This window comes from Cnephaeus nilssonii (assembly GCF_951640355.1).
Source record: "Cnephaeus nilssonii genome assembly, chromosome: 6".
Taxonomy (NCBI): domain Eukaryota; kingdom Metazoa; phylum Chordata; class Mammalia; order Chiroptera; family Vespertilionidae; genus Cnephaeus; species Cnephaeus nilssonii.
This window is the reverse complement of record NC_137077.1, coordinates 64,483,644-64,508,118: the sequence shown is the minus strand read 5'-3', so window position 1 is coordinate 64,508,118 and position 24,475 is coordinate 64,483,644. Positions and strand designations below refer to the sequence as shown.

Genomic DNA, 24,475 nt, shown 5'->3' with positions numbered 1-24,475 from the left:
AGAATCCTTTTTATGACTTAAATAAACTTGTAATACTAAAAAAAAAAAAAAAAAAAAAAAAAAGGAATCAGGATAAAGGCAGGTAAGAACTTAAGAAATTAAATATACACATTAATTTTACCACTAATTCCAACTACCAGGGAAGTATGAACGGTGTATAAATTATATAACAAATTTTTATGCCTGTCTAAAGGATAAGCTATACAATGTAATAAAAAAAGTTTTTAATTGTGCTTAACATCATAGAATTTACCCTAAAATGGGTTAAAATGCCCATACAGAATTCATATCTATTATATACATATGTTTCACATTAAATATTGCTTGAAAAGTACAAATATTTTGACCCTATTGCTGAGAAACCGATGGTCAACAAGTAATCCATTTCCCCTTTCAAGTCCACCTTATTTTCAATTTAGTTTCCTACCCAGTTCTCTTCAGAACTGTTTACATCTCTTTTGTTTGATCATCTTCTTCGAGTTTCCTGATTTCATTTTTTAAACAATTTATAGTTTCACGACTTGCTTTTAATCTCTCCTTAAGCTCTGCAATTTCAAAGCTTGTTTTTTTCTTCGCAGCTTCTAATTTTTCTCTGGTTTTCACTTCAAGTTCTGCAACTAAGAAAAACATACACTTTTAATGAACTATTTCATCTTTCTTGCACGTCTAAAATATGTCATAGAGTAATATATGAGGCATTTCCTGAAGTCAATGTTCCCACGATGAAATATGGGCAACTTAAGAGATATAACATTAAACAGACGGGTGGGTAAGAAAATCTGAACTCCCAAGAGAGGATCTCAGATGTTTTCTTTAATAGTAAAATTATGACTACTAATATTTCAATTTATAGTTATAATTTTGTAACATAATATCCTTGTTTTTCTCCATATACATGTTAATCTGGAAATAAGGGGGCATACAATCCAAAAGACATCCAGCTAATAAGAACACTAAATATATAGTTTCTTACATTTATGTACAGGTAAAACTGACATAAACCAAAAAGAGAGCAGTAACTGTCTAGGTTTGAATTCCAGCTCTACCATTAATTAGCTGTACTACTCTGAGTAATTTATCATCTCTATGCTCATTTCATCATTTCTAAAATGGATATTACAATAAAAAAACCCTCAATATTCTTTTTTGAGGAGATTTTAAGTGAATTCATGTATATAAAGTATCTAGAATACTATCCGGTACATAGTAAGCCATATTAACTACTATTATGACTGAAAAACATTAAATGATATTTAAAACATTCAAGCTGTCTATATAACAAGTTACTAAAGAAAATATCACTAAGCAAAGTAGAATTCATCTATTTAAATATTCCACTTAGTGTAGCATTCTATTTTACAAAGAGAAATGCCTACTTTCACCCAACATCTCCATCTTGTGGACATTTCAGGTAATTGCTGCTGATAACCATTAAAGCATAGTTATGCTTTAAGTGTAAAATGATCTCTAATTGGAAGAAGCAAGGTTTGGTGAAGGAAAAACAGAAACAAAAAACCCTTTGAGCACTGCTGGCGAGGCTCAGTGGCTGAGCATCGACCTATGAACCAGAAGGTCATGGTTCCCGGTCAGGGCACACAGCCAGGTTGTGGGCTCAATACCCCGGTGTGGGATGTGCAGGAGGCAGCATATCAATGATTCTCTCATCACTGATGTTTCTATTTCTTTCTCTCTCTCCCTTCCTCTCTGAAATCAATAAAAAACAAACAAACAGACATACACAAAAACCTTTGAAATCTGAAAGACTTGAGTTCAAATACACCCCTGGCCCCTTATTAGTTGAATGCTAACATCTCTAGGTCTCCCTCAGTGTCATCTTTCTGTATGATACAGTTAAAACTGTATTTCTCATAGGAGTTGTGAGGATTAATCAATAGAGCTGGCCCTTTTTATCCACGGGTTCTGCATCTGTAGACATAAAATACTGGGGGGAAATGTTATGCTGTTACTAATGTTTACTATGCAGTCAGGCCTAGATGACCACATCTGCACTGAACATGCAGACTATTTTTTTCTTGTTATTCCCTGAACAATACAGTTCAACAACTATTTACATTGTATTAGGTAGTATAAGTAATCTAGAGATGATTTAAAGTATATAGGAGAATACGCATAAGTTATATGCAAATACACCATCCTATCCTATATAAGAAAAGGCTAATATGCAAATTGTCCCCTTGACCAGGAGTTTGACTGGGAGTTGAACCAGGGGGCGGGGCTGGCTGACCAACCGCCTGCGGCCCCTCTCCTTGGCCGGCCCCACCCCTGATCAGCACCACCACCCTTTGGGGCAGGTCAGCCAGACCCCACCCGTGCATGAATTCGTGACCCGAGCCTCTAGTTTTATATAAGGGACTTGTGCATCAGCAGATTATCGTATCCTCTGGTGTCCTGGAACCAATCCCCAAAGGATACCAAGGGAAGAAGACTATGTATATGTGAGACATTTAGCACATTCAAAACATGCAATATTTTATTTTGCTCATTGCTAGTGACTTTCTTTTTGTGATACATTTTGTAACACAGATAAATATTTATATTGCCAAACAATCCATATTTTTCTCTGTGCTTTATTGCTTTTATTTCTAAATTGTTTTCACCTCTATTTTTTAAAAAGTTTTGGCCCTAGCTCAGTGGTCGGCAAACCGTGGCTCATGAGCCACATGCGACTGACTCTTTGGCCCCTTGAGTGTGGCTTGGCGTTAGAACCACTTCTTCAAAATAGACTCGCCCAGGCTGAAAACTGACTTCTGCGCATGGGCCACAAAGTTTCAATAGCACTGTACATGCATGTCCACACGTGGTATTTTGTGGAAGAGCCACACTCAAGGGGCCAAAGAGCCGCATGTGGCTCTCGAGCCGTGGTTTACTGACCACTGCCCTAGCTGGTTTGGCTCACTGGATAGAGAGCATTGGCCTGCGTACTGAAGGGTCCCAGGGGGTTCAATTCTGGTCAAAGGCACATGCCTGGGTTGCGTGCAGGAGGCAGCCAATCAATGATTCTCTCTCATCATTGATATTTCTCTCTCTCCTTCCTCTCTGAAATCAATAAAAACATATTTTTAAAATAAGTTTTACTTCACGGAGATGTAAAGCAGGACATAATAAATACCAGTATAGTCAATAATATTGTAATAATTATATTTGGTGCCAGGTGGGTACTAGAAACATCAAGGGGAATACTTTGTAAAGTATATGACTGTCTAACCACTATGCTGTGCACTTGAAACTAATACAAAATAGTACTGAATGTAAACTGTAATTAAAAAATAAAATTAGTCCTGGTCGGTGTGGCTCAGTTGGTTGGAGCGTCATCCTGATGTGCCAAGGTTGCAGGTTCAATTCCCCAGTAAGGGCACATATAATAATCAACTAATGAATGTATAAATAAGTAGAACAACAAGTTGATGTTTCTCTCTCACCCTTCCTCCCTCTCTCTAAAAATTACTAAATAAAAATTTTAAATATATTAAAAAAAAGGTTTGTACCTTTTGACCCCCTTCACCCATTTTGCCCACCCCTCACTCACCTCCTGGCAACCACCAATCTGTTCTCTGTATCTTTGAACTTGTTTTTTTTTTTTTTTAATTCCACATATAGGTGATCTTATACAGTATTTGTCTATCCCTGTCTTTTTTCACTTAGCATAATTCCCTCAAGTCCCATCCATGTTGTCACAAATGGCAAAATTTCATTATTTCTTAAGGCTAAATAGTATTCCACTGTGTATATATAGATACCATATCTTCTTTATCCATCAATGGACACTTAAGGTAGTTTCCGTATCTTGGGTACCATAAATAATGCTTCAATAAACATGGCAGAGTGTGTGTGTGTGTGTGTATTAATTAGTGTTTTCATTTTCTTTGGATAAATACCCAGAAGTAGAATTATTGGATCATATGATAGTTCTATTTTTAAGATTTTGAAAACCCTCTGTACTGTTTTTCCACTGTTGTCTGCACAATCCCTCCAGCAGTGCACGAGAGTTCCCTTTTCTCCACATCCCTGCCAACACCTGTTTGATGCCTTATTTTTCCTGTGTTTGCTTTCCCTTTGTTGCTGTTGATGCATTTTTTATAAGAGCCATTCTGACAGTTGGGAGGTGATCATCTCATTGTGGTTTTGATTTGCATTTCCCCGATGATTAGTCACGTTGAACACCTTTACATGTACCTGTTGGCCATCTGTATCTTCTTTGGAAAAATATCTATTCAGATCTTCTGTGCATTTTTTAATTAAATTGTTCGCTTTTTTAACTCTTGAGTTGTATGAATTATTTATATATTTTGAATATTAACCTCCTATCAGATACATGATTTGCAAATATTTTCTCCCATTCACTAGGTTGCCTTTTCATCTTGTTGATGGTTTCCTTTGCTGTGCAGAAGCTTTTTGGTTATTGGTTACTGGCCTTTCTTATGAGGTGTAGGAGCTCTTTATATATTAAAGAAACTAGTCATTTGTGATATGAACACAATAGTTTTTCATGGTTTGGAACAAAGTCTTCACACTTTGTTTACAGGTCTTTGTTTACAATGCAAAGTATTTTATTCCCTTGCTTCCTTCTCCATATCAATTAAAAAACACTGTTAGATGCTGGGGTACAGAGGTAGAAGATGGACAAGAAAGAAAAATGCAGTACAATGTCGTAAGATAATCATAGGGAGCCATGAAAGCAGACTGGATTTATACTAAGGGGGAAGGGTATGTGGTTATGAAGGAAGGCATCTTGGTAGCAGTAAAAACTGAACGAAGTTCTAGAGAATGAGAAAGGAAGTACTAGAGGAAGTAGACACAGCAGGCCCTCGAAACAGCACATGTACATTTGGGAACAACAAGGAGTCCTGTATTGTTGTAAGTCTTAAATCTAGTCAGGAAGACCTGACTCATTTGTCAGAAAGACAGCATTCGCAATAGATACAGATTCCATTGGTCTAATTTAGTTACATTTTATTCTTGACAAATCCTAAGACTGCAAAGGGCAGGATATATCTGGAAGAAGGCCTAGGTTAATTAGCAATGAGATCCTGGGGGAAAACATTTTAAAACTTCTTTCATTTTGTTCCACTTTTCTGCTTTCTACATACTAAATGCTTATATTTTTAAAAATTCTGTTTTAAATTTCAAAATGAAGCCTCAAGCTGGAGTAAATTAATCCAAAGAAGAATAATTATTTGTGCAGAGCCAATCTTACTTACTGGTTTGAAGCACAGATTGTAAGGCTTTTACACAGAGGTCGATAGCTTATTGGTTAAGAGTACAGACTCTGGGTTTAAAATCCTGGCTCTGATCTGTAGCTCTAGGGTCTTTACTTATAAAGTGGGACTAAAAGTAGTACCCCCCTCTTATGGTTATTACGGTGTATCCAATAAGTTAAGAAATGTTAAGTGCTTGTCTAGTACATAGTAAGCTCTCATTACGTGTTCATTTAAATTATTCCTTGTAAAAGCAACTATTACTTTTAAAAGTTAGATTAGTGTTTAAGTAAATTTCCATGGGTTTATTAGCACAAATATCTTTATAAACTTTTAATATGTTTCATAATGAGCAACCTCTATCCTGAATATTACTCTAAAAATATTACTAAGTTTTTAGAGCCTAAGTTCTGGGTAGTGCTTGGGATATAGTCCTGGCTCTACCAATAATTAGCTGTATTTGTGGGCAAGTAACTTAACTTCCCTATACCTGTTCGTTTTTATAAAATGGAGTACTTAATAAAATAATTGTAGAATTAAATTTTATACATGTACAGATTTAGAAGAGTACAAATAGTAAACACTCAGCCCTATCCAGTTTGGCTCAGCAGATAGAGTGTCAGCATGCGGATTGAAGGGTCCCAGGTTCAATTCTGGTCAAGGGCACATGCCCAGGTTGCTGGTCTGATCCCAGTAGGGGGTGTGCAGGAGACAACCAATCAATGATTCTTTCTCATCATTGATGTTTCTAGCTCTCTTTCCCTGCCCTTCCTCTCTAAAATAAATAAAAATATATATTTTTAAAAAACCATAAAAACAGCCCTAACTGGTTTGGCTCAGTGGATAGAGCATTGGCCTGCAGACTGAAGGGTCCCGGGTTTGATTCCGGTCAAGGGCATGTACCTGGGTTGCAGGCACATCCCCAGTGGGGTGTGTGCAGGAGGCAGCTGATCAAGGTTTCTTTCTCATCGATGTTTCTAACTCTCTCTCCCTCTCCCTTCCTCTCTGTAAAAAATCAATAAAATATATTTTAAAGAAAACAAACAAACCATAAAAACAAAAACAAATAGTAAGCACTCAATAAATCTGCTATCTTACTATTACCAAATATTGAGTATAATGCCCTCAAATTGGTAAGAGTGTACATATCTTTTTAGGTCTTTGATTAACATTCCTAAATTGCTTTCCTAAGAGGCTAAAGCAATTTGTACCCACACAAACAATTTATGAGAATGTAGAGCTCAACACATCCTCACTATTAAAGATTCCTGTTGCTGATTTGATACACATATGATCACCCATTATTGTTTGGTTTGCATTTTTTTAAAATTTATCTTTTCATTTTATTTTTAATATATTTTTATTGATTTCAGAGATGAAGGGAGAGGGAGAGAGAGATAGAAACATCACTGATGAGTCCTGACTGGTTTGGCTCAGTGGCTAGAGCATCGGCCTGCGGACTGAAGGGTCCCAGGTTCGATTCCGGTCAAGGGCATGTACCTTGGTTGTGGGCACATCCCCAGTAGGGAGTGTGCAGGAGGCAGCTGAATTGATGTTTCTCTCTCATCAATGTTTCTAACTCTCTATCCCTTCCTCTCTGTAAAAATATCAATAACATATATTTTTAAAAAGTCTAATATGCTAAGTGTCCGGTAGTTCAGTTGGCTGTTCAATCAAAGCATAATATGCTAATGATATGCTAAGGCCACTCAACCCCTTGCTATGATATGCACTGACCACCAGGGGGCAGACAGTCCACTGGTCGACCAGTCGCTATGAGGTGCACTGACCACCAGGGGGCAGACACTCCAACAAGTAGGTTAGCTTGCTGCTGGGGTCCGGTGGATCGGGACTGAGATGGGTCAGACACGCTCTGGAGCCCTTCCACGGTCCCTCCCCGGCTGGCCAACCTCCCACGTCCCTCCCCAGCCCCATTTGTGCACTTGGCCTGGCCTGCACCCTCTTGCAATCTGGAACCCCCGGGGGATGTCGGAAAGCGGGTTTTATCCCGATCCCGCAGGCCAGGCCAAGGGACCCCACTGGTGCACAAGTACATTTTTTTGGGACACCCTGTATTTCATTTGTCCATTTTAGGGTTTTTATGATACTAATCTTTTGCCATATTTCTGCAAAATTATTTTTCTTCTTTGCCCTTTTGAAATGTAGAAGTTAAATATTTTTTACAAAATCAGGTTTTTCTTTCCTTTAATGTAATTTCTTCTAACATCTCAATTTTAAAAATTCTTCCCCAGACAGGATAGCCATTTCTCTAATTTTTTAAATAACAGGTTGACTGACTTTAAAAAAACATTGAACTATTTTTAATTAAACTGGAATCTGTTTTGATAAATACTATGAAGCAATGATCTAAATTAAGTTTTCTTCTCAAAAGCTTATCAACTGTGCCAGTACCACTTTTAAAATTATCTTTTTTTCCCCTTACTGTTTGATATTAAGAAAATAAAGTGAATATAATTCAAAACGTGCAATTTACTGGTATAACTTCCTAAGGTTATATAGCTCCATGCATAAGCTTTAACACATAAAATATATTTATAGAAAAGCTTTTTTATAAAACACATTAATTACTTGTATCTACTTAAATAAGTTATTTAATTTGTTTTGTTGAAAACACAAAAATGTGTCACTTGAATTTTAAAAGAGAAGTTTCCTCTATCAATTTGGCACATTTTATGCTACAGGAGAAAAGATCTATGGAGCACAAATAACCAATAACAAATTAAAATAGCACATTAGGTGTTTTTTTACCTTGTCAAAGTGGTCATATACATATCTGTTTTATGTTCATAATGAAGTAGGCCAGGTAAATACATTTGAAGATGCAGAAAGTGAAGCATAAAATGTTTAAATGAGTATGATTTTAAACTTTAAATGACTACCAACTGGGAAAATTATAATCAATATTCAGATCTTTTAACTTCTAGTCTTGAGTTTCATAAAAATACAAACTAAACACTATTAAAACCAGTAATGGTTCAATAGCAACTCCCTTCTCCCCTGTATTCTCATCCCCCAGCCATTCTTTTACTGGATTGCAGCACTCCTTTCAGCCTATAAATATACTGGTTTATTTCCCCCTGAAAACACTACCTTCTCGTCCCTATATCCTGCTTCTGCTCCCACTGCAAGTTCCAAGGCAGAGGTGTCCACAGTGCCTGTCGCCAGTTTAACTTCATTCTCTTTTCATCCACTGTCCTTACTATTCTCCTTCAACTGCCCGTTAAGGCCTTCAAGGACCGCTACCTGGCTATAACCCATTTCATGGCCCGCATCTAACTTGACCTATCAGCAGTACTAAACACAGCTTATGATTATTTCTTGATACACTCTCTGTGCTTGGCTTTAGAACATTACAGGCACCTAGTTTTTCTTTCTCCATACTCACTGTTGTTTATTTCCTTTGCTGATCATCTCCTTAAATTTCTAAACGTTGCAGTGCTGAAAAGAGGCTCAGTCCTTGGACCTCTTTTCCATCTTCACTCCTTTGATGCTACCATTGGGTCTCACAATTTATAAATCCATCTATTTATTAACTTCCAAATATTTATCTTCAGCCTCAACCTCTCCTTGAATACAAGACTTGTGCAATTGCCTTCTCAACATATCCACTTAGATGTCTTACAGGCATCCTACATCCATATGTCCAAAACTGTATTCCTAACTAATCTTTCCCCAAAACCTGCCCCTCTCAAATTTCCCCATCTCTGTAAAAAGCTACGACAATTTTTTGGTTCCTCGGGCATAAAACCTTAGAATCATTCTTTGTTGATATTCTCTCACATCTTTTTTTTTTTTTTAATTATTACTTTTAGAAAGAGGAAGGGAGAGAGAGCAACATGGATTGGTTGCCTCCCGTACATGCCCTGACCAGGGACCGAACCCACCACTGTTTGGTGTACAGGAAGACTAACTGAGCCACATGGGCCATGGCTTCTCTCACATCTTTTTATTCAAACCATCAGCAAATCCTATTGTATTTATCTTCAAAATATATCCAGAATCTGACCCCTCCTCATCACCCTATATTGCTATCACTCGGGTACCACCCACCATTCTATCATATCTAGATTACTGGAACAGCCTCTTTGCTGCTTCTTTGTTTGCTTTACAGTCTATTCTCAACACAGCAACCAGGGTGGTTGATCTTTTTAAATATATTTTTATTGATTTCAGAGAGGAAGGGAGAGGGAGAGATAGAAACATCAATGATGAGAAAGAATCACTGATTGGCTGCCTCCTGCACCGTCCCCATCCTGGATGGAGCATGCACCCAGGCCTGTGCTCTGACTGGGAATCGAACTGTGACTTCCTGATTCCTAGGTTGATGCTCAACCACTGAGCCACACCACACGGGCTAATTGATCTTTTTAAAATGTTAGTCTTATATGTTCACTCTTCTGCTCAAAGCCCACAAATGACTTCACACATCCTTCACTTTAATAAAGTCCTCACAGTTACAAGTCTCTATATGATCTGGTTCCCTATTAACTTCTCTGACCCCCATATGCCACTCCTTGTCCCCTTGTTCCCTCTAGTCATGCTGGCCTCCTTGCTGTTCCTCAGACATGCCCTGCATCCTCTTACCTCAGGGCTTTTCCCTGGCCGCTCCCTCTACAGATAACATTCTTATCTCTGACAGCTCCGAGGCTCTCTTCCTCACTCCTTTAGGTATTCACTCAAATGCCACAACCTCAGGAAGCATTCTGTGACCTGATATTTAAAACTCCAATCATCATCATCTCCTCTCACCAAAGGTGCTCCCGCCCCTGTGCTTTGTCTCCATGCTACCCATTCACTATCATACACATTATTGTTTTATTTATTTAAAATCTCTCTTCCTACTGGAATGCAAGCTCCATGAGGGCAGGGCTTTTTGTCTGGTTTGGACAATGCTCTATCCTCAGACCCTAGAACAATGCCTGGCATATAATGGGTAATCAATACATATTGTAGGCAGATTAGCTGCATGGAGTGATGTGTATAGTATTCGGAGGCCAAGCCAGCTTAGAGGGAATATACACCGATTGATTATTCGTGTGGCATTCTGGTACTCTCCACCTTAGTATGAATCTGAAACTGTAAAATGGCATAGGTTGAAAAAATAATAATAATAAACTAGTTCACAGATCACAAAAGTAATATTATGTTTTGCAAGGTTTTTCACACAGATTTTGTTAGCAAAGACTAATGAATAGAAAATGACTGAGTAGTCTACAGCCATACCACCCTGAACGCGCCCGATCTCGTCTGATCTCGGAAGCTAAGCAGGGTCGGGCCTGGTTAGTACTTGGATGGGAGAAAATGACTGAGTAGCAGGTTAAGCAAGATTAATAAAAAGCTATGTTTAAATGTAATTAGGGAATAAAAGACAAACAGTATTTCAGAGACTGTGAGAAGCTGTCTTTTATCTTTTTGAAAGTAGACCTACTTTGGGAACAATTTAAAATATGCTTCTTACATGTTCTATAGTAATACTTAATTTTTAACTTCTGAACATTTTATCTATATATAGCATTAAGAAAAGAATTTAAAAGTTACTAATCAAATGATCCTTTCACCATTACATAACACTATTTTTCAGGATTAATTATAAACTCATGGCACTTACATTCTGTTTCATGCTTGTAGGCTCCTAATGTTAGCTGACGAGATGTTGTTAATAATTGTTGCATCATTGCTGTTGGGTCTTGAAATATCTAATGAGATAAAGTGAGAAAAGGCCCAATAACTTCAAAGTTCTACAATTTAAAATGCTTTTAAAACTCTCATTATAAAATCTTACCATTTCATCATAGAACTCTGAAACCACTGTCTTTTTCCCTAGCATTGCATTGGTATCTGATTGGAACAGCTTTAACAAATGATACAGGGTTACCTGTGAAATAAAAACAGACATCACATCTGTGCAATGGTTACCTTCATCATTGTGAAATACTGTCATTTCTGTAACTGAATTAGTAAATACATCAACTTCAGGATTTTGTCTCAACTTACTGTGGCAAATCACTCAAAACTCTCTGTACTTTTTTTTCCTATTAGGTATTACCATCATCCACATCTAAACATGAACATTCTGAAGATGGTAAGTAAAGATTCTTACAAAGCATTTCTAGAGAGTATATAAAAATAGCATAAGATACAGCTCTGGAAATTAAACTGGAAAATCACTAACACATAAATTCTTTTATTAACACAAGTGAAATTAGATTATGACAGTTGTTCTGTGAAGATTAAAGTTTACAAATTTGCTATGGGAAAAAAGATTTGATACTTTCAAAAGGAATGACATACTAAAATGCTTAGTGAGGGTAAGATAATTTCTTTGATGATCTATAAGATTATTACATAAGTAACAAAGTCAGTGGTAATTCACTTTGGTATAACATGTTTTCAAAATACTTAAAAAAAAACACAGTGTAGTAAGACATCAAAGGGAAAGTTTTGTAGAACAATGTGTGATTACTTTAGCAAAATAAAACCCAGCTGGCAAAATATCAGAGTTCATGTTGAAGTTGGAGAAACCAATTCAGAGGCCTCAGAGAATTTTCCAAAACTTAGCAAAAATCATTATAAGTAACCATGCAACAATCACAAGCCATATTCCAAGCAGATAACTTGACAACTTTCTGGAATAGACAAGAGCATGTGACTACAGGGATGGATATTCCACAACAGGGAAGTCCACAACCTGAAAACATCAGGAAGAGAACTGTATCACAGGTGGGAGCCAGACTTCCAGAGGAGCCCCAGAGAGGTTCAGAGCTCAAAGTTGGCAGGTGGAGAAATCAAGAATGCTGGGGGTGGCTGGGCCTGTTAATCCTTCTCCTGTCTCCCTTCACGCATGGACAAGAGAGCATATCTTCCTGTGGAACCTAGATTTTTCATCCAAACAGTATGAAGTAAAAATAAATATATGGCTCTGAAAGTTTATTTTTCAGGCATCCTTTCTGAAGAAATTCCTCCAGCAAAGTGAAAAAAGAAACCTGAAAAAATGAGGAAAAAGGATCATCTGTCCTCATTAGTAGTTGACAGGCACTATCTAAATAGAAAAATTCAAACTATATGAGATCCATGGGAGTAATTTCTAGAGAAATAGAAAACAGTAACTATGGTTTTCCTGGGCAAGAAGCCAGATATGGGAGAAAACAAGATGATATGAGTTGGGAAGAAAGCAAGATGGCGGCATAGGGAAACAACTGAACTTGCTGCCTCGCACAACCACTTCAAAACTACAACTAAAAGACAAAAAAAAAACATCACCCAGAACCACGGGAAGGCTGGCTAAGTGGAAATTCTACAACTAGAAGGGAAGAGAAAAGCACAATGAGACTCAGAGGAGCTGTGGAAGTAAAGTGCAGAGGTACGGAGGCGCGTGCATGGAGAGGGCTGGCAACTGAGGACGTGGCTGGCTTTTTAAATCCACAGGGAGACACAAGCTCCCGACTGCTCTGAACTCCAGTTCCGGGCGAGACTCTGGGGACACAGACTCATACAGGGAGAAACTGGACTGTCTGGCAGTGGGCAGAACTCGAGGGCGGCTTTCTCTCAGAGGTGCTTGCAGAGATTACGGTGGGACACTAAGACCCAGGGGGCTTCTTAGGGCAGGGCTGAGGATCAGCCATTGCTGTTTGCTCCGCCCTGTGGATTCCCTGAGACCCTGCCCCACCCAAGCTATGCACAGAGGCTTTTGCATAGGAATGGCCTGGTCCTTTGAAATCTAAACTTAACTAACAAACTGCAGCTGAGTCAGAGAGACCCAGAAAATCCAAAAGAAGGCCCAAGGCCCCACAGCAGCTTGCATTGTGTCACAGCTGGGCCTCATCTGGGCACCTCCAAAACCCAAACAAAGAAGAGGAATCTGCAGATCTCTCTGTAGCTCCTGCTGGGTGGCCTCAGGCAGAGGCTAAATTAACACCTCCTTGGAGACCCAAGAGCCAGTGTACCCAGGGGTCAGAGTAGGACCATCCAGATTACAACTCCTCAGATCCATAAGGGACACACTCAGGGGGCAGACTCAGTGAGCACCAAAGCCCCACTGAAGCAAGTCTTGCCCCATAAGGGTGTCTCCAGCACAGAAGTTCTCCCATCATAGACACAGCTGATCCTCACAGCCAATTGGCCTGGAGGTCAATTCCTCCCAGTGATACCAACAACAATCAAGGCTTCACTACAACAAGACTGTGCACACAGCCCACAAAGGGGTGCACCAAGAGTGTCCACCTCAGGTAATTGGGGAGGCAGAGCCACTGGGCCCTATAGGACACCTAGCACACAAAGCCATTCTATCAACTCAGGGAAGCAGCCAAAATGCGGAGACAAAGAAACAGGTCACAAATGAAAGAAATGGAGGAAAGCAAACTACTGAATATAGAGTTCAAAACCACGGTTATAAGGTTTTTCAAGAATTTTCTAGAAAAGGCCAATAAATTTAGTGAGACCTTCAAGGATATGGAAAAGGACCAACTAGAAATTAAGCATACACTAACTGAAATAAAAAATAATATACAGACATCCAACAGTAGACTAGAGGATCGCAAGAATCAAGTCAAAGATTTGAAATACAAAGAAGCAAAAAACACACAACTGGAAAAGAAAAAAGAATCCAAAAATATGAAGATAGTGTAAAGAGCCTCTGGGACAACTTCAAGCGCACCAACATCCGAATTATGGGGATGCCAGAAGAAGAGAGAGAGCAAGATACTGAAAACCTATTTGAAGAAATAATGACAGAAAACTTCCCCCACCTGGTGAAAGAAATAGACTACAAGTCCAGGAAGCGCACAGAACCCCAAACAAAAGGAATCCAAAGAGGACCACACCAAGACACATCATAATTAAAATGCCAAGAGCAAAAGACAAAGAGAGAATATTAAAAGCAGCAAGAGAAAAACAGTTAGTTACCTACAAGGGAGCACCCATAAACTGTCAGCTGATTTCTCAACAGAAACTATCAGGCCAGAAGGGAGTGGCAAGAAATATTCAAAGTGATGAATAGCAAGAACCTACAACCAAGATTACTTTACCCAGCAAAGTTATCATTCAGAATTGAAGGTCAGATAAAGAGCTTCACAGATAAGAAAAAGCTAAAGGAGTTCATCACCACCAAACCAGTATTATATGAAATGCTGAAAGGTATTCTTTAAGAAGAGGAAGAAGAAGAAAAAGGTAAAGATAAAAATTATGAACAACAAACACATATCTATCAACAAGTGAATCTAAAAATCAAGTGAAAAGCCGAAACCGGTTTAGCTCAGTGGATAGAGCGTCGGTCTGCGGACTGGAGGGTCCCAGGTTCGATTCTGGTCAAGGGCATGTACATTGGTTGCGGGCACATCCCCCGGTGGGGGGTGTGCAGGAGGCAGCTAGTCGATGTCTCTCTCTCATCGATGTTTCTAGCTCTCTATCCCTCTCCCTTCCTCTCTGTGAAAAATCAATAAAATATATTTTAAAAAAAATAAAAATTTTTTAAAAAATCAAGTGAATAAAAAATCTGAGGAACAGAATAATCTGGTGAATATAATAGAATCAGGGGCATAGAAAGGGAGTGGACTGACAATTCTCAGGGGGAAAGGGGTAAGGGGGGTGCAGGAAGAGACTGGACCAAAATCATGCATCTATGGATGAGGACAGTGGGGGGCGGGTAAGGGCATGGGGTGGGGTGGGAACCGGGTGGAGGGGAGCTAAGGGGGGAAAAAAGAGGAACAACTGTAATAATCTGAACAATAAAGATTAAAAAAAAAAAAAAGGTGTTATGAGTTGAACTGTTTCCCCCTAAAAGGATATGATGAAGTCCTAATCCTTAGGCCCTGTGAATGTGACCTTACCTGGAAGTAAGGTTTTTGCAGATGTAATCAAATTAAGATAAATTGTTTAGGGTGTGCCCAAATCCAATATGACTAGTGTCCTCATAAGAAGAGACACTGAGAAAGGCCATGTGACAATGAAGACAGAGATGAAGTTATGCTGCCACAAGCTAAGGATCCTGGGGCTACCAGAAACTAGGAGTGGCAAGAAAGGATCCTCTTCTGGAGAGAGGCAGGGTCAACACCTGGATTTTGAACTTCTAGCTTCCAGAGTTGTGAGAATAAATTTCTGTTGTTTAGCCACTCAGTTTGTGGTACTTTGTTATGACAGCCATAAGAAATTAGTACAAAAGACTTTTTGAGCTATGTTTGGTGATTCTTAGAGCAATGAAAACACCTGTACTTGCTACAGATGTATTTCTAGACATAAAACACAATTTAGCTTTTGTTTTGTTTTGTTAATCCTCACCCGAGGATATTTTCTCCACTGGTTTTCAGAGAGAGTGGAAGGGTGGGAGGGAGGAGGAAGAGGGAGGGAGGGAAGGAAGGATGGGGGGGGGGGGAGAGAGAGAGAGAGAGAGAGAGAGAGAGAGAGACAGACAGACAGACAGACAGACAGACAGACAGACAGACATTGATGTGAAAGAGACACATCAACTGGTTGCTTAATCAGGGTCAGGGATCAAACCTGTAACCCAGATACATGTCCTTGACCAGGAATTGACCCCTCGACCCTTTGGTGCACAGGCCGATGCTCTACCACTGAGCCACACCGGCCAGGGCAACAATTTTAGCATTTGCTTTTAGAAACAACCATTCCTTTAGCAATGGCTTGTCCTATAATAGGTTAATGGATAACAGAAATAAATCACAAGTTACCAGTGTCTTTTATATTTTAAATAAACCCTCATATGACATTTTCTGTAAGAACCAACTATTGAAAAAGTATAATGGTTTCATTATACTAAAATAATACTACAATGGTTTTTGGGGACTAAAATTTAGGCCTCGCCCTGGCTGGGTGGCTCAGCTGGTTGGGCACCGAAAGGTTGCTGGTTTAATTCTTGGTCAGGGCACATGCCCAGATTTGGGGCTCCATTCCTAGTAGGGGGCATGCAGGAGGCAGCCAATCAATGTTTCTCTTTCTTTCCCTTCCTCTCTCTTTAAAAAGTAAAAAATATATATTTTTAAAATTCAGGCCTATGTAGATCTATATGGAAACTTATTTAAAAAATTAATCACTGCGGAAGTACAAACGAACATATTACTTTACTTTTCCAAGAGTGGACTTTAAGAGCCAGCTCATAATAAAATTATATGATATAAAGATTTCTTTCAGAGATGTATTTTCCAATTGGGATAGGAGGGGACAACAGATGAAGAGATAGGTAAGGCCACACATTCTCAAAATAAAAATGAATTCAAAGCAATCTTACAAAGTTAAAAAGAGCTTCTGCTCTAGTAACACTACTGACTTCTTATCTCTCTCAATATCTGCTAAATTTTGTGCTCTAGTCTCTTTAATAGACTATTTACTTATTTGTTTGTTAATTCTCATCTGAGGATATTTTTCCATTGATTTTTAGAGAATGTGGAAGGGAGAAGGAGAGACAAAGAGAGAAACATCAATGTGAGAGAGACACATCAATTGGTTGTCTCCCACATGTGCCCCAACCAGGGCCAAGGACTGAACCTGCAACTGAGGTACGTGCCCTTGACTGGAATCGAACCCGGGACCCTTCAGTCCACAGGCCAACACTCTACCCACTGAACCAAACTGGCCAGGACTTAAAAGACTATTTTGATTAAGGACAAAAGCAGTGCTTCATCTTTGTATCAAGATATTTGAATAATATTTTGCAAATAATGAATATTTAATAATATCTTGCCATATAGAATAGTTGTGAGAGTACTCTAGAAAGAAAACAAAAATGGTAGACCTGGAAACCTTATCACATGAAGAATATTTAAATGAGCCATAGATGTTTATACAGGAAAAAAGAAAACTAATGTATGAATAATTATCAATAAAAAGTTCAAGGAAGCTTAAAATAAAGTAGAGCTTTCTTAAAACTAGAACCACCCCACACCATGCCCAGCAGGCATGGCTCAGTGGTTGAGCTTTGACCTACGAACCAGGAGGTCATGGTTCGATTCCCAGTCAGGGTACATGCCTGGGTTTCGGGCTCGATTCCCAGTGGAGGTGTACAGGAGGAAGCCAATGAATGATTCTCTCTCATCATTGATGTTTCTATCTCTCTCTCCCTCTTCATTCCTCTCTGAAATCAATAAAAATATCTTTAAAACAAAAAGCAAAACCAAAAAACTAGAACTACCCCAAACCTGAACAGAATGTTTCACTTATGACAGAAGTCAATATTCTCCATACTGAAGTTAGCAAATCCAAAGGAGATTCTTATTTCAGAGATAGCATGAATAATTCCTACCTAGGAAGAGTATGGCTTCTGCCAATGGGTTCTAAATCTTACCTTGCATCAAAATCACCTGGGGTGCTGGCCCCTATCCAAACTACTGAGTCAGACTCTCCAGGGGATTGGGCCTATTTGAAATTTTAAAAAACGCCTCAGGTACTTCTGATATAGTCGGTTAAGAACCAATCCTCTGAGCCCCTGGCCCAGGTGATACTCAACTCCTTTAAAACCACATATAGTTTTATTTATTTCTTTTTTATTTTATTTTATTTTATTTTAAAATTTTAAGTGTATATTCTTCTTTTTTTTAAATATATTTTATTGATTTTTTTTTACAGAGAGGAAGGGAGAGGGATAGAGAGTTAGAAACATCAATGAGAGAGAAACATCCATCAGCTGCCTCCTCCACACCCCCTACTGAGGATGTGCCTGCAACCAAGGTACATGCCCTTGACCAGAATCGAACCTGGGACCCTTCAGTCCGCAGGCCGACTATCCACTGAGCCAAACCGGTTAGGGCAAAACCACATATAGTTTTAAAAATTTAATCTGATAATGAAAGTCTAAAGATTTGGTGCCAAAGGAATGAGCTTAAATTTATCAAGATGAAAATTAGTGGTGAGAACTGTTAAAGCCCTGAAATAAATTAACCACCAGCCACACAAATGTGAAATGAGAGAACCATAACTGAGTTGTGGCCTTCTAGATTTAAAAATAAAACAGGCTTACGCCAAGGTTGTGGGTTCGATCCCCAGTCAAGACACATACAAGAATCAACCAATGAATGCATAAGTGGAACGAATCGATGTTTCTGTCTCTCTCTCTCTCTCCCTCCCTCTCTCTCCAAAAAAGCAATCAATCAATCAATAAAAGGAGGCTTAGTGGTTTTTTAGAAAGAAAGAGTAACGGAAAGAGTGTGTGGTCTAAACCCAATACTTGGGTTCAAAACTAGCTTTGCCACAACTAACTGTATTTTTGAGTCTGTGACTTGATCTCTGAGCCTTAGTATTCTCATATCTAAAATGAAGATATCACCAACTTCACAAAGTTGCTGAGGTATCAAAGTGAAAGGTTTGAGGGACTTTTTGTATTATCAAGCAACAATCTTATAAGAAGAGACTATAAAATGAAAAAGTTGGTTATCAATAAGGATTCACAAGTAAAGCTGCTAGTACCTTTTGCTTTGAAAAAGCAACAAGACTATTTCTAAGGCTTTTAACTATAAAAAACTGAATACTCCCATTTCATAGCATATGAACTCAACTTGTTTATTACTAATAACCAAATGATATTAATGAATTTAAAATTTTTGCTGTGGTAGCCCTGGACGAGTAGCTCAGTTGTTTGGAGCATTGTCCCAATACACCAAGGTGGCAGGTTTGATCCCTGCCTGGTCAGAGCATATGTAAGAAGTAACCAACGAATGCATCAATAAGTGGAACAACAAATTGATGTTTGTTTTTTTCTCTTTCTCTTTCCCCATTCCTCTCTCTAAATCTGTAAATTAAAAAAATAAAATTTTTGCTATAGTAATCATATAATTTTCATGATTTCTTTCCAATAAATGTTCACATCGTATTCCTTCTTCCTATATTGAAAAAGCCTTGGAAGGCACATCACTTAAAATAAAAAACCTTAACTCATGGCAAGATACACCATGCCAGCCCTGCTTGAGTGTTGTCCATGCACCAAAAGGTTGCTGGTTTGATTGCCTGTTGTGGCACATGCCCAGGTTTCGGGCTTGATCCCCAGTAGGCAGGAGACAGTCGATCAATATTTCTCTTTCTCTCTCTCTAAAACAAATAAAAACATATTTTAAAAAAATACACCATACGATAAGTGTACATAAAGTAAGTCTGAATAAAAATGTCAACACATAGTATGTTCTTCATTAAGTATTGTTACATTTTCACAATTACTAAAAAAAAAAAAATCTGTTTTAAATTTACAAAGATTACCATTACTCACAGGTCTTTCATTAGGATCAATAAAAAATATTTTGATGATTATTTCGAATTCACCCCATCCTGTTTCAGTAATTTCATATGGAGGCTTAGTAACAACTGAAGAAGAGAAAAAATAAAACAATTATAATTGTAAATTACTGATGTAGTTTCCTAGCTCTTTTTAAATTTGTATTTTATAAATGAAAAAACTATACTCTACCTCTTAAAGGATTGCCATAGCTTTCATGTAACTTAAATTGAATTTTCTTCACATATGCTGACATATCCTAAAATACAGAGGAATTAATTAGTTCTACCATCTACATATAAAAACTAGGAGGGAAATAAACTAAGCATATGTACCTAATTTTATAAAATACATTTCCCCTCAAATATTATAGAATCTAATTTTCTTTAAAAAACCCACAAAAAACATGAATTATACCTAGAAGATTTGGTTTTTTATTTTAAACAAGGAAGCCAGTGAATTCTCTCATAATTCATAATACACTAGTGGCCCGGTGCATGAAATTCATGCACCGAGGGGGGGTTGTGGGGGGAAGGTGTCCCTCAGCTTGGCCTGCACTCCTCTCCAATCTGGGACCCCTCAGGGGATGTCCGACTGCCGGTTTAGGATCGGGCCTAAACCGGCAGTCACACATCCCTCTCGCAATCTGGGACTGCTGGCTCTTAACTGCTCACTTGCCTGCCTGCCTGATCGTCCCTAACCACTCTGCCTGCTGGCCTGCTCACCCCCAATTGCCCCCTCCCCCGCTGGCCTTTGTCCCCCAACTGCCCCCCCTTGCCGGCCTGTTCACCCCCAACTGCCCTCCTCTGCCAGCCTGCTCGCTCCCAACTGCCCCCCCCCCCGTTGGCCAGCTCGCCCCCAACTGCCCCCCCTGCCAGCTTGCTTGCCCCCAACTGCCTTCCCCTTGCTGGCCTGATCGTCTCCAACTGCCCCCCCACTGTCAGCCTGCTCACCCCCAACTCCACCCCCCTCCCCGCCAGCCTGATCACCCCCAACTGCCCTCCCCTCCTGGCCTGATCGCCCCTAACTGCCTCTGCCTCGGCCCCGCCACCATGGCTTTGTCCAGAAGGACATCTGGAAGGTCTCCTGGTCTAATTAGCATATTACCCTTTTATTAGTATAGAAGAAGATAGGAATATACATATCAATTCACTTATTTTGCAAATAGTTTTTTTATATTTATCTATAGAAAATACTCTAAATCAAAATATTTCCAGAAAAACAATAGTACACTTCCAATACTTTTATAATAACTATATTATCCAAAGCAAATTTAAAAACTAAGCAACTTCAAAGAACAAAATTATATCATATAAAACTAAGGTCATCTCAATTTAGCAGCTAAAACTGTTGGATATAAACTCCTCCTTTTCTGAATTTTATTTTGAAGCACAAGAGCATATTCCTTAGTTCTGACACATAAAAGGGATTCTCCTAGTTAACGTCTTTTTCAAACATACCTCATTATAGAAAAATGCAAAACAGAATAAGCCAAATAATAAAAATGTTTATTAATTTTTTTTCTTTCAGGAATTTTTTTGTGCTTATTACCTTGCATCCAATATTTTTAAATTGGAATCATACTATAATGATATATTAATATCTGCTTTCATTACTTAATATAATATTGTGAACATTTCCCCCCTTTTTATTGAATTTATTGGAGTGACACTGGTTAACAAAATTACACAGGTTTTAGGTGCACAATTCTTCAACACATCATCTGTATGAACATTTTTTTCTGAGGCAGATTTTCCTAAGTATCTTTGAAGACTGTTTTAGAAATAGTTTCATTCATTTTTATTCTACAAGTATAAGTGACTACTAACATTGGGTACCAGATGCCAAAATGGTAATAGGGTCTTGCCCTTAGGATCTGTCTATGAAGTAGGCGCCAGAAAAGGAAATCAGCATTTCAGTGTAATCTGTGTTCCTGAGGGCATGAGGTATAACACCACAGGAGAGGCACCTAACGTAACAGTTTTTGGAGGTCAAGAAAGTAGTTCTTAAGAAAATACACTTGAACTAAGACTAAGGGAATAGTAAAAATAGGGAGGGAGGGAGGAAGGGAGGGAAGAAGGGAGGGAGGAAGGAAGGAAGGGGTTTAAGAGTCCTCCTTTGAGAAACTGGAATTTAGTATTAGTAGAATGTAGGGTATAAGGAAATAAAGAAGCAAATATAGACAAGGTATAATGCTGCAGAGATAGGATAAGGAAAGACCACAGCAAGCCTTCTAAAATAAGATAGTTTTAACTTTATGAGGGTAATTGGTAGTCATTGAAGGTGTTTTTTTAAAATATATTTTATTGATTTTTTTACAGGGAGAAAGGGAGAGGAATAGAGAGTTAGAAACATCGATGAGAGAGAAATATCAATCAGCTGCCTCCTGCACACTCCCCACTGGTTATGTGCCCGCAACCAAGGTAGCACACTCCCCACTGGTTATGTGCCCGCAACCAAGGTACATGCCCTTGACTGGAATCGAACCTGGGACCCTTGAGTCCGCTGGCTGATGCTCTATCCATTGAGCCAAACCGGTTAGGGCGAAGGTGTTTTTTTTAATAATAGCTTTATTGAGATATTCACACAACACATAATTCACCCACTTAAAATGTAACATTCAGTGGTTTTTTTTAGCATATTCACAGAGTTGTACAACCATCACTATATTCAATTTTAGAATATTTTTATCATATAAAAAGAAACCCCATACCATTAGCACTCATTCCTAAGTCCATCTTCCCCCCACCCACTGGCAACCACTAATCTATTTTCTGTGTCTGGATTTGCCTATTCTGGACATTTTATAAAAATGATATCATAGAATATGTGGCCTTTGTGTCTGGCCTCTTTCTCTTACCATAATGTTTCTCAATTTCTCCATGTGGTAGCAGCATGTACCAATATTTTTTTTTTTTTTTTTTACTGCCTAATGACATTCCATTGCATGGATATGCCATATTTTATTTATTCAAGACATCTGAGTTGTTCCCATTCTTTTGTGTGGACTTTGAAGGATTTAAATAGAGGAACAGTTTATTCACTTAATAAATATCTGTTGAATACCTACTATGGACTGGCTGCATTCCAGGCATTAGAGATTCAGCAACAAAACAAAATTACCAGCAGCCAGATTATATAGCAGTTATGTCTTTTATCTCCTCTGATGGTCTTATTACCAACCAAATTATCACTTAAAAATTAACTACTATTCTTGAAACATCTGATTAAATACTAGGCTAACTTGAGACATGGTGAATGGAAGATGTGCTGTGTATATAGCACATTTCTTGTTAGTGTAATTTAATTTTAATTAGAAAACATTTTTGGAAAATTTCTACTGAGCCCGGCAGGCATGGCTCAGTGGTTGAGCATAGACCTATGAACCAGGAGGTCACAGGCTCGATCCCCAGTGGGGGTTGTGCAGGAGGCAGCCGATCCATGGTTCTCTCTTATCATGGATGTTTCTATCTCTCTCCCTCTCCCTTCCTCTCTGAAATCAATAAAAATATATACTTAAAAAATTTTTTTTTTCTACTGAACAATTATATGAAAATGACAGCTCTCACTTTATTCTTTCGACTTTTGGGGTGGGTAACTTTTCTAAAAAGGACCAATTTTATAATCAGAGAGTCACTATAATATTACAATTTATTTTCAAGCAAAACAAACTGTAGCTTCAAAAAAGTTATAGGAAAGAAGTACTTACCTCATTTCTATATGGTTTTACATATACTGTCCACTGATGGGTATGCCCATCCTCTTCTCTTTTCTTTCCAAAATATCGAGCAACATTGCCATAAACTATTGGTTTAACGATAGTAACCCCCTGAAAGAAAAAAACGTAAACACTAATTAATATTGTATCATTATCCAAATAAATAGAAGAGTTCTGAAAGTTTGTTTTAAGAAATGGCAGGCATATAAGAGACTCACTTCAGATGGAAAGATACCGACTGAAAGTAAAGGGATGGAAAAAGACACTTCAAGAAAATGGAAACAAAAAAAGCTGGGGTTGCAATACTTATACCAAACAAAATAGACTTTATTTTATTTTAATTGAATCTTTACTGTTGAAAGTATTACATATGTCCCTTTTTCCTCCATTGTCCCCTTCTAGCCCACCCCGCCCCCCGCCCCAGTCCTTCACCACCTTATTGTCTGTGTCCATGGGTTATGCATATATGCATACAAGTTCTTTGGTTGATCTCTTCCCACCCACCTACCTTTAAAACAAAGGTTATAACAAGAGACAAAGAAGGACTCAGCAATTCCATTTTGGGGTATTTATTTGAAGAAATCCAAAACACTAATTCAAAAAGACATATGTTCTTTGCAGCACTATTTAAAATAGCCATGATATGGAAGCAACCTAAGTGTCCATCAATAGATGAATGGATAAAGAAGTGGTACATATATACAATGGAATATTACTCAGCCATAAAAAAGAATGAAAACTTACCATTTGCAACAACATGGATGGACCCTAGAGGGTATTATGCTAAGTGAAATCCGTCAGACAGAGACAGACAAATACCATATAATTTCACCTATGTGTGCAATAAAGGAACAAACAAAACAGAAACAAACTCATAGATACAGAGAATACTTTGATGGTTGCCAGATTGGAGGGGGATGGCGGGGGTGTGAAAAAGGTGAAGGAATTAAGTACAAATTGGTAGTAACGAAATAGTCATAGGGATGTAAAGTACTGCATAGGGAATATAGTCAACAGTACTGTACTATGTATGGTGTCAGATGGTTATTAGATATATAAGGGTGATCACTTTGTAAGTTATATAAATGTCTAATCACTATGTTGTACACCTGAAACTAATATAATATTGTGTGTCACCTGTAATTGAAAAATTAAAATAAAAAAACTAGTTTGCTTATAACATCATTTCTCTCAATAAATCAATTTTAGACAATTATCCTCATTTCATATTAATACAAATAACTAAACACCAGATTAATTACAATGTCCCTACATTGAAAATGTCTATTTTAGCCCTGCCCATGTGGCTCA

The 24,475-nt window shown here is 38.3% G+C and overlaps 1 protein-coding gene across 1 annotated transcript in view; it reads right to left on the bottom strand.

Moving 5' to 3' along the window:
• Positions 1-207: 207 nt before the first annotated feature.
• Positions 208-24,475, bottom strand: part of YEATS4 (YEATS domain containing 4) — a 28,115-nt gene continuing 3,847 nt past the window's right edge. Inside the window, exons 2-7 of the mRNA XM_079775016.1 lie at positions 23,156-23,275; positions 19,639-19,705; positions 19,441-19,535; positions 11,020-11,112; positions 10,846-10,933; positions 208-617 (exon numbers count right to left, since the gene is read on the bottom strand). Of these exons, the coding sequence (XP_079631142.1) occupies positions 448-617; positions 10,846-10,933; positions 11,020-11,112; positions 19,441-19,535; positions 19,639-19,705; positions 23,156-23,275 (633 nt within the window). The 3' untranslated portion in view covers positions 208-447. The remainder of the gene's footprint in view (positions 618-10,845; positions 10,934-11,019; positions 11,113-19,440; positions 19,536-19,638; positions 19,706-23,155; positions 23,276-24,475) is intronic.